General features: G+C 37.0%; 3 protein-coding genes across 3 annotated transcripts; 2 read left to right on the top strand and 1 right to left on the bottom strand.

Moving 5' to 3' along the window:
• The first annotated feature begins 60 nt into the window (after window positions 1-60).
• LOC136345894 (sorbitol dehydrogenase-like) lies at window positions 61-5,115 on the top strand. The gene is made up of 8 exons (XM_066294571.1): window positions 61-1,208; window positions 2,246-2,279; window positions 3,111-3,215; window positions 3,274-3,493; window positions 3,548-3,732; window positions 3,792-3,970; window positions 4,021-4,142; window positions 4,198-5,115. Exons 1-8 carry the CDS (start codon window positions 1,152-1,154, stop codon window positions 4,367-4,369), a joined length of 1,074 nt encoding a protein of 357 aa, XP_066150668.1. The 5' UTR covers window positions 61-1,151; the 3' UTR covers window positions 4,370-5,115.
• A 1,739-nt stretch (window positions 5,116-6,854) lies between these two features.
• LOC136345893 (U11/U12 small nuclear ribonucleoprotein 48 kDa protein-like) lies at window positions 6,855-9,058 on the bottom strand. Its single transcript, XM_066294570.1, has 5 exons — window positions 8,774-9,058; window positions 8,193-8,421; window positions 7,620-7,755; window positions 7,112-7,566; window positions 6,855-7,045 (listed from the first exon to the last, which is right to left on the bottom strand). Exons 1-5 carry the CDS (start codon window positions 9,017-9,019, stop codon window positions 6,915-6,917), a joined length of 1,197 nt encoding a protein of 398 aa, XP_066150667.1. The 5' UTR covers window positions 9,020-9,058; the 3' UTR covers window positions 6,855-6,914.
• Window positions 9,059-9,468: 410 nt separating this feature from the next.
• mRpL2 (mitochondrial ribosomal protein L2) lies at window positions 9,469-10,706 on the top strand. Its single transcript, XM_066294572.1, has 3 exons — window positions 9,469-10,011; window positions 10,088-10,274; window positions 10,329-10,706. The coding sequence occupies exons 1-3, from the start codon at window positions 9,558-9,560 to the stop codon at window positions 10,597-10,599; spliced, it is 912 nt and encodes a 303-aa protein (XP_066150669.1). The 5' UTR covers window positions 9,469-9,557; the 3' UTR covers window positions 10,600-10,706.
• Window positions 10,707-10,832: the final 126 nt, after the last annotated feature.

The raw sequence follows: 10,832 nt of genomic DNA, 5'->3' as shown, positions 1-10,832 counted from the left end.
AAGAGAAAAATTAGAGCCTAGGTTAGTAAGGATAGGTTAGCAGGCTCATCTTTTTCCTACTTAAAAAAAACGATCCAATCCAATTTTTCCAATCAATGCAACTAACTGATAATAAAAACATTCAAAACACCATTAATTATATAATTATTAAATATCTGCTACTGTAAATATAAACTGGTCATCAACTTGCTTCGAATATCAATGGGGGCCACAAGTCAATTGATAAGTTGACACCACCAAGTCTTGATTTGCTTAACTGGTAAAAGACGCAAATCGAACCAGTTACGAGGGGAACATGTGCGACTAATTTCGTTAAGTGTAATGAGAAATTCGGTATTGATTTCGACTATCGCTTATAAGAAGATTCGGAGTCGCACTGTATTGTTTAGTCCCAGTATCAATATTTGCGACCTTATTGATCCGTCGAATTATCAAATAATCCTCCATTGTCTGGTAAATTACAGCATCGTAAGAGTCGGATTTTTGTTGTTTTCGAGTTGCCGCTAACAGTCTGATTGCGAGTGCTAATTGTGTGTTTTCTTATGCAATTTTCAGTATCTGATTAAAGCAAAAATATCATTATTAAAACCCATATAATGTCAGTTTATTGTCTCCCATTCTCGGCTCTTCAAAATTTAATGACATAAAATTGTTTCCATAAATTTTAATGGGCATCAACCCAAATTTCGAAAAACAAGTACATCAGCAATTTGCTCTTATCTGCATCATTGTGGTGTATAGTATGTTCCAAAAAAGCCTCAACTAGTGAAATAACTTGAATGAATTTGTCTTTTTTATACCCTCCGACACTGAGTTTATAAATCCCCTATGCCCCAGCATCAATGTGGTCCCAAACCGGACGAAATAGCATTGCGGGACACACATCGTCCCTACAAGGAACAATCTATACGTAAAAATACAAAAAATCAATTAAACAAATTAAGACGGAATTACAATATTGTTTTCATATCACCCCTTCGCCCCGCCCTTCTTCATATCTTATAAAATGTTCGCACGGTACTACCCTTGGACGAAAAAGTTGCCTGGTTACTGATGCGCAAGTAGTACTGTCGCAGCATTATCATAAATAAATACTACATCGCAGTACAACCTCATTTTTAGTGAAGAAGCCGACGTGAAACTAAGTAAACATGGCACCAAACGATAACTTAGCGGCCGTTTTGTACGGCGTCAACGATTTAAGGCTGGTGAGTACCCGATAGTACTTCAAGGTTTGGGTCAGGGGAACATCGAATATGTGGTTTGTTTGAATACGAGCTGTTTTTATTGATTTGAAAATGTAGCGCGGATTTTTGCCTTTTAACGAAAAAAATATATATATGCAGGGTGTTTCCTAAACGTTTTGCCCAAATTTAATTTTTTGACTCAAAATAAGAAAAAATTTCATGTATATATATCCGGAATGGGTTTATTTGCGAAATATAATCATTTTTTTTATCAGTGTTTTGCCTTTTTAATACTTAACGCAATTTGATTAAAATTTTCGCCATTTAATAACGTGTTAAACTATGAATGTATTGATTTTCTTTAAAAAAAAAATGTTTATATATTTTGTATTTCGGGGGCAATTTTCAACGACTCATTACCTCAAAAATTTAGAAGTCTGAAAGTTTGCACTTGCGTTCTATTGGTAATTGTAAAGAACCTCACACACCCCATTAAAAGTGAAATCCCATAATATTTTCGGTTGAACCGAAATTCTCAGTTGAGAATGATCTTGGCTCTGGCCAAGGACCAGGATCGGCCTCAGCAATTCTGGCGTATGTGAGCGAAACTTTTAATTGCCCCCCCTATACCCTCCAAAGCCGGTACTGCTGGGAGCTTGAACGAATAACTTTGCTGACGTTTGGACGGCAAATCCATCTTCAGGGTCTAAGAGAAAAGGAGTAAAAAAAACGAAAAGTCTTATTAATTGAGGAGGTGTTCTTCCAAGGCCTTAGTAAAGAATGAATATTATCTCGATTAGTTTTAATTCGGAATAATCTGTAATTCCACTCCTAGTGATATGTGAGGCGTTATTTTTCATTCAAAAAACGAGTTAAAAAAAATGAACAATTCTCCTCAACCATATAGCATATTTGCAACAAAGATCAATGAAATCTCGTTCTAAGGACTTGGGACGCAGCTTTCGTGACTCTAAAGTTTCAGAATGTGAGAAGAAAAAACATTTCTAGGTTTCATTTGCTCTTTTATGGGTACTTTAAAATGCGACTTTGTGTTACAGGAACAACGGTCGATTCCAGTGCCTAAAGATGACCGTAAGTAGTCGAGACAAACAGCGTTCATAGGGATGTCATAATCATAATCGATTTTGTGTCACCCCATTTAAAGTCCATCCAAGTATTTGCTGCCTTGAAAACTTCCTTAAGGAATTCAAACTTCGCATAAGACCGTTTGAGCCCCCGAACACGCGCACTTTTGACCAATATTTAACGACTCTGCATCTGGTTTAAGAGGACAAATTATCACGGGTGTGCTTTCCATTGCCACATACTTAAATTGTAAATAATTCACAAAATTTAGAACACGGGATTACATAATGACAATAATAATGAAGTTGCGAAATACTGTCAGCCAGTTTGATTACCTCACGGTTGATAAAATTATCTGACAGTAATACGAACCAAATAAACGCACGAGCACAATCAAAGCAACACTATTGAACAGGACCGTACTCGAGCTGTGTCAAAATTTAATAGTGGATGTGTGTAGCTTGTATGTGAACTTATTGCTAAAATAATTTAATAATATATATGTAGGTGGGTACAAAAGTAAAAAAAAAGAAATTACACCCTCCACACAAGAGTAATGATTTGTCATCTTTTCTGATACAAAAACGGAGCAAAAGCAGCGATGTATTCGCTTTGATGCTGAGCTTTGAAGAACAATCAACGCTACAGTTACTGACTTGAGAAGGTCAAGGCTTGTTTGCTACACTTTTAATTAGTAACAGCAATTAATTCGCGACAATCGATAAAAAAACCTGTGTTCACGTGAACACTGCTGTAGATGCTAAAACTCCCTTTATCGTCAGTAGCTGTGATTAGAATAAGAAACGCGCGAATAACCGCGAAATTTCAATTTCGCAGAGGTTTTACTGCAAATGGATGTGGTGGGCATCTGCGGGTCGGACGTCCATTACCTGGTTCATGGCAAAATTGGAGACTTCGTGGTCAACAAGCCCATGATTATAGGTAACGGTTTACCCTAAACCCATTAATATATATAGTCGATCCAAAAAGCATCCTCAAGGGCATGAAGCGGCAGGCACGGTAGTGAAAGTTGGCAAGAACGTGAAAAACCTCAAACCAGGAGATCAAGTCGCAATCGAGCCTGGAGTGCCATGCAGGAGGTGTAGCTTCTGCAAAACTGGGGACTACCACTTATGTGCAGACATATTTTTCTGCGCGACGCCCCCCGATGATGGCAATCTTTCGCGGTACTACGTTCATGCAGCCGATTTTTGCTACAAGTAATTAGAGTCGAGAAACAGAGAAGATAGCCCCATTTCAAAGCTATCTTTCAGACTTCCCCCTAATATGGACTTAGAAGATGGGGCCCTGATGGAGCCCCTGTCAGTGGGGGTTCACGCCTGCAAACGAGGTTATGTGACCGTCGGGGATGTGGTGCTCATTTTGGGAGCTGGACCTATTGGGCTTGTCACTCTGTTAGCTGCAAAGGCCATGGGGGCCTCCAAAATTATCGTCACTGGTTCGCTATAGTACCCAAAATTCAGTACTCGAAACATCAACGCTATTTATATTTTGAAGATATTTTGGACGTAAAGCTGAAAAAAGCCAAAGAAATCGGCGCTCATCACACGATCAAAATTGTGCCAGGCCTAAGTGAAGACGAGGTTGTGAAGAAAATTACGGAATTACTAGGGGAACGTCCCAACAAAACCTTCGACGCCTCAGGGGCTGAATTCAGCGTCAGAGTTGCCCTCAAGGTAAAACCCAAATCCCGCCAAAAAAATTTGCTTTGTAAAGACCCCTGCAGGTCACCAGAAGTAAAGGGATAGTAGTGATGATCGGCATGGGAAAATTCGAACAAACTTTACCAATGGGCAGTGCCATAATTAGGGAGGTGGATATTAGAGGAGTGTTCCGCTATAATAATGAGTGAGCTGTCGGCTTGCGTTAGCTTTAGTTTATATATTCCTATTGTTAATTTCAGCTATCCAACGGCCATTGACATGGTAGCAACTGGAAAAATCAGCGTGAAGCCCCTGATCACCCATCATTTCGCGATCGAGGACACTTTGGAGGCTTTCGAGGTTGCTAAAACGCAAAAAGGCGATCCGATTAAAATTTTAATCCATGTGACCCCCAACTGGAAACCTTCTTAGGTCAGTGGTTGGTTATGTTAAATCATCCCTTAGAAGTTTCTGCTGGAGATCCCGAGCTCATGCTATAATGAAAGAGGGCATGTTGCTCTTAAATACTGTAAATAAGAGTTTAAATCTATACAGGACGATTCAGAAATGTCGAATCACGCCTCTAGGGATTATTCAGTACAACTATAAAAAACCTTTGAATATAAGAACCCATGTCCGGAAAAGTCTCCCTAAGGCATTACGATCTTAGGATGCCTTAAGACAAAATGTGTTTTATTGCAGTAATAATTCAAAATGTAGAGAACTTGAATACACCTATTTTAACGACCCACATAGTTTCTACGGACTTGGCTAAAAGCTGGATAATGATTTTGAACTACTTCAAATGACGCAGTAGTTCGTGCAATAAGGTCTCGTTTTATATCCTCCACTGGCGTTTCATAAACCAAACATTTTATATGCTCCACACAAAAAAATTTACAGGTGTTAGATTAGGTTACTTGGGGGAGGCCTCAGACCACTTCTGTCGACCCCATGTTAACCGACCGTTTAATACAGTATTTCTAAGAAGAAATTCGATAAAACACATTTTGGAACGTAAGTGTTTTGAAGCATCGTAAGGCCGTAGCACCTTAGGGAGCCATTTTCACATATGGGTTCTTATACGCAATTATCTTCTATGGTTGCGCTGAATCTTAGAAGTTTGATCCGATGGTTCTGAATCACTCAGTATTTTCTATTAAAAGTTGTTAAAACTGTGATGATTTTTATTCATCGCCCATTTTTAATTAAGTAGTACTAACAATAAACGTTTACATTACCGATTTGCCACCCCATAAAACTAAAAGTTCCTTTGCCGAAATTGACGCTTTATCTCATTTCTGAGGTTTCTCTGAATAGACATAATTGATATTCCAGGTTTCAATTCTCCCATTTCCGCGTTTAATATTCTTAAGCACTGTCCAATGTGGCTTTTCACGAAAATGTTCTTTTGTCGCTCAATGCCATTTTAAGTCATGCTAAGAGCGCAGAACGGCCAAACTAATGGTTTCATACATAATGCTTGAACATGATAGATTTACATAAATATCTCAGGGAACCGGTAAGTACCCAACCATCCGAAAAGTATTATCGTCGAAGGACTCTCACAGGGGTTTCTTCTAGGAATATTATGCTGAAATCGCCGATATTGTGAAGTCAAAACGCATAGACGGTCAGGTTTTCTTGGTAAGAATTTGGTTTCTTTTTCAGCACAATCGCAGTCAGCTGCAATTTTCAGGAACTCGACGAACTGCAGCTACTGAAGTGGCAATTAACGCCCAAACAGAAAAAACAAGTTCTTGAGTGCAATAACGCCACATTATCGAAAAACTCGTCGCAGCAACCGACGGCATAAAAGCCCTTCGTTGTGCCTAGACCCAGCCTTGCCCCTATCGCTACCAAGTCTTCTGTTTCAAGAAAAACCGGTACTCGTGTAAAGGCTTCTGAAAACGACGAAGACTACGTGGACATGATCCAAAACATGCAAAACTTCAATATCGACTCCAATGCTTTGCAACCATCGAAAAAGTTCAGCACTGGCCAAACGACACTGGTCGCTTGAAAGCTGCAAGTAACACTAACGAAATTGGACTTTGGCCCGATTCCGAAATCCGCTTAAGGAACATTAAATCTGCTTCGAGATTGCAACTAGTCTTGACACCAAGAGGGGAGGAAAGTAAAGGCGCTGAAAGGGAAAGTGAAACTTATGTAGCTCCCGTCGATATAGCTCTCCATGTCCATATTTTCGAAAGCAATAAGCATTTGAGAAAATGCTTATAAAGTAAAAAAACCATTGACTTTTTGCGTTCATTATTCTTTTACTAGAAACAGCGTGATACGTGAAACAGAAGGCCTTTACGGCGTTGAACCTGACGGTTCTAGTGCGAAAGAACACATTTACAATAAGGCTGATGAATTGGTTTTACAATGTGGCCATAGAATTCGACGATAATGAGCTGTTTTATTACAAGAATCATGAAGAAGAACGAGTCAAATTTACGACATTGGAGGACTTTATAAAGTATCACGAGATGAATCTGATAGTGGTAAAGTCGAGCGGGTTTTGCGTCCAAATTTATTTAAGAAATTTGCTATTTGATATTATTTATTAGTCATTTAAAGATCTGGACAAATGGAACTCTATAAGAATTAGCAAGTTTCGCTTATTTATTTGAAATATATAATAAACAAATATTACTTGGTTAGCTAAATCTCTGAGAGTAAAACTCAGTTTTGTCCCCAAAAACTTTAGAAATCAACGTATGAGTTAAGAACATAGAGGATTTATAAAAAAAATGTTAAAGGGATAACAAGGTACTATTCTGATTCGTTTACAAATAATAATGACGGCAATGGCCGCGTGGCAAACCCACCACGATGTTGCTCCTCTGCGCTAATTATCTGCTGCTTTAGAAAATATTAATATTTGCCTATAGGAATTTAAAACAAACAAAAAAATAATTAAAATTTGTATTTCCTTACAAATTAGTCTAACAAAGAGCAATAGTGGTCCTTTTCATTTCTTTACTTGTAGATAATTAATTTGAGACTGATAATCACTATAAGTATTTTGATTTGAAGCATTATCTTCGTAGCCAACATATTGCGAGTCCGTCAAAGATGGATCTGATATAGTATAATGGTTTTCTGTAAATGGAAAAGAAATGTTGAAAAAAAAGATTAATCACTTATTACGTCAAAGAAAAAACTTACCAGTATTCAAATAAACGTCAGTTTGAATCCCTCCTTGATAAACATGACTCCAGTCAGTAATAACCCCTTGATTTGCATGGAAATTTTGACCTGAACAGTTGAGATTATACTCTGACATGTATGACTGACTTTGATTCTCATAACTCTGAGCATAAGCAGACTCATTGTATTGATAAGAGCTACCATAAAGTTCCATAGTTTCATGCTTACGCCTCTTCTCTGTGGCAAGCCTCTTGAGCCTTTCCTTATCTCTCAATTCCTTTTCCTGTTTCTGCTTCACCCAGTCAATATACAGCACCATCTGATTATCAATAACTTCTTTCATTATCTCTGTCTGACTTTTCTTGCTTGTATGAACAGACTTGTATTTAGCTCTCCGACGTTTCGAGTCACGCGCTTGGATGAGTTGATCTTTCTCTGAGAGTTCTTTTTTTTCTCTCGCATCAGATAATTCCCTTAAATGTGAAGGTTGAGTGAAAACAAGTAGAAGATAACTTAAGGCACTTACAAAGTGAATTCTTCAGGTTTAAGAGGACCTTTAGTGTGTTTTATGCTGTAGTCATATAGCGCCAGTCTTTCATCTCCTGAAAATGTGCTTGTCAAGCGGTCTGATGTGAGAGGATCAGGGTCTCGGCCATTCCAAGCTATAGAAGAATAATTCGACTTGCTGGAGTGTTTATTTTGGTTTAAGATTTCAAAGAAAGGCATAATATTATAGCAAGTGAAGAGTGAAATTTGCACAGCGTCTAATTTATATTATGCCTTCCTCATTATTGGAATTTTGAGCCTATTAAGAATTAGCTCTGGGTGGGAAGTCCAGTCTGAAAAGGATATCTTAAAAGGATATATTGTAATATTTTGTATAAAAGCAGTAATTGTGGCTATAAATGACCATTTGAAAGGATGGCCCCACACTGAAAAAAATCACACCAATTAAATTCACCTGTACTGTACTTACATTTTGCTAATCTGTCACAACTATTATAAATTGAAAAGGCAATGAAAACTATAATAATGTTACACGAAAAACAATAAATTTGAACTTCTTTCTGAGTAATCTGTATGTTAAATCTATACTTACATGATTTGAACTCAGGTTTGCTTCCTCTAACTGCAATGAACAGCTCAACTTTCTTTGCCTTAGGGAACTTAATGGAAGATTCACTATCTATTGGTGCCTCAGACAAAAACTGCTCATCACCACTATAACCTGAAGTTTTCAATGTGCAATTCTTGACATGAGTCGACATTGTTCTTTTTGATATTAAATGGTGTTTGTTTAGGGGGCATATCACCTTAAAATCTTCATCCTAAAGATGAATACTAAAGATATAATCATGTAATTTTTATGAAGTTAGATTTAGAATTGCGTCTATTTTAAATCTGAATTTGATCTTACTCCAATTAAATTTAGTGTACAGTTTTATAAAGTATTTGACAATGAAACATAATAAACATCAAAAATATAAAAACGTAAATGCATGGTAATTTCGACCTCAAATCTGGAATGTAAGTTACTTAGGAACATTTTTGGACCATTCAGAGTTAGATTTTCGACCAGTTGAAAATAACCGAATATAAAATAAATAAATATATAAGGTTAGGGAATTGCATTAAGTCCTGAGTAGTTGTGCGGTAACTCAAAACCGAAAAGTTAAATACCTGAACTGTCTTGTTAATCGTCCAGCCCAAGGACTGGAAAACAGATTTAACATTGTCTTCTGAAGATTTTATGTATTGTCCTAAACTCTCTAATTGCTTCTTCCTTATATCCAAATTGAATTCCATGTGTAAATTATGGATTCTGATCCTCTTTATGACTTTTTTTAGGAGAAAGTAATTAAAGAAGTTTTGAAAATAAATTATTAATAATTGACAACAAATAAATTTCCAGAAGTTTTTTAACATTAACCACTTAACCAAACGCGAACATAACCTCAATTCATTTGATTAAGGTTCGGCTTTGTTACAACAAAAATGTTGGCAACAACGCCTGTGAATAATTTAGAAGTTGATTCTTATTTCGTTATTAACTTTTTGCTAATTATTACACTTTCAGGCAGTGAGGGTTTTTTGAAAGTTTAATTAGTTATTCAATAATAAGTGGATAGAAAAGTAATAAGCGTTATTTTTACTTTACAATTTGTTACCATGAGCAACGCGTTATTGAGCATATTGTCGTAATAACGCCTATTGGGCATAAATTCCTTGTTTCTTTTATGAAAAATGATACTTAAAGAAATAATTTCGATGTATCGGAGAATAAACAAATAAATTTAAAATATATATAAGAAATATATGAACGTTTACTCTGAACTAATTTGCGATGTTGTCACGTGTTAGGTTACGCTTTTCTTTCATGAAGTAAGTTAATCAAAATACACAGAAACTGCCGAATTTTTAAGTTATTATTAAGTAATATTCTAATTTTTCTTCAAAATAAACCATGTTTAACATTAAAGCTCTCCAGAGATTCGCAATTATCGACGTATTCAATGTGCAAAAACATTCAGTCAGAACCAAAATGAAATTTGTCGATAAACCTCAAATTGGACATGGAGTTGCTTTTAGACGAAAAATACATTTCCCTGAAAAGTACACAGTAAAACCGCTTGAAGTAACAAATTTAGGGGGTAGAGACCCTGAAACGGGCAGGTTGGTGGTCAAAGGTATTGGGGGAGGTATCAAACATAAATACCACTGGATTGATTGGAAAAGAGTTGGGCCTAAAGAAGGGCCTCCGCAAGTGGAGAAAGTTGTTAAAATCATTAAAGATGGATGCAGAACTGCCCATGTAGCCTTAGTTGCGTACGGTGATACGCTGAAATATATTTTAGCCACAGAAAATATGAAGCCAGGGGATTTGCTTAAAACCTCTTGTCATATTCCACGTATACCAGGTGAGTGGTATAGTGAAAGAAAATGTTTAGATGCGCCGAGTGAGCAAAACAATTTAGATTTTTCCTCATCATACAGTTAGAGCAAATGAAGGTGATGCACATCCATTAGGAGCTTTGCCAGCAGGCACACAAGTGCATTGTGTCGAAAAATACCCTGGCTTAGGAGGATTTTTAGTTCATGGAGCAGGTACTTATGCAACAATTGTGCGAAAAGCCCCAAATAACAGAGTTATTATTATGATGCCAAGCAAAAAAGAATTTAGGTATTTTTGTAGCCCCCATAATCAACATGTTTTCATTAAAGTGTCCTTTCTTAGCTTACCAGAGGAATGTATGTGCACTGTAGGAAGATTGAGTAATGTGGCGCATGCAGACACTCCTGTTGGTTCAGCTCAAAAAAATAGAGAACTTGGTAATAGGCCAAGATCAGGTTGGTGGCAAAGGAAAACTGGGAGATTTGGAAGGAAGATTCGTAAACCTCCGCCAGTAAAAGACATAGTGGCAAGTGGCGGGAGTGTACCGGAACATGTAACTCTTACTTGTTCACAACCTTTTGTTAAAACGCTGCATGGACTGTTCCATGGCTGAAATGATTTTTTTTATAACCACAAATCAAATTAGTTATACGTAAATAAGCATTTCTGGTTGTTTTTGTTATATTTGAGTTTTGATTAAACTTTCAATCAAGCGAAAAATTTTAAAAGAAACTAACCCCTGTTCTCCCACATTGCTCTGGCAGACGATTATTAAGACAAAACTCGTAATAGGCGCTGAGCCGCGACGCGTCATCAGATAACTTATTGACGATAGATTGTTAACAC

The sequence above is a fragment of the Euwallacea fornicatus genome, chromosome 21, assembly GCF_040115645.1.
Source record: "Euwallacea fornicatus isolate EFF26 chromosome 21, ASM4011564v1, whole genome shotgun sequence".
Classification (NCBI taxonomy): Eukaryota; Metazoa; Arthropoda; class Insecta; order Coleoptera; family Curculionidae; genus Euwallacea; species Euwallacea fornicatus.
The sequence above is the reverse complement of the archived record's forward strand: the minus strand, read 5'-3'. Positions and strand labels throughout refer to the sequence as shown.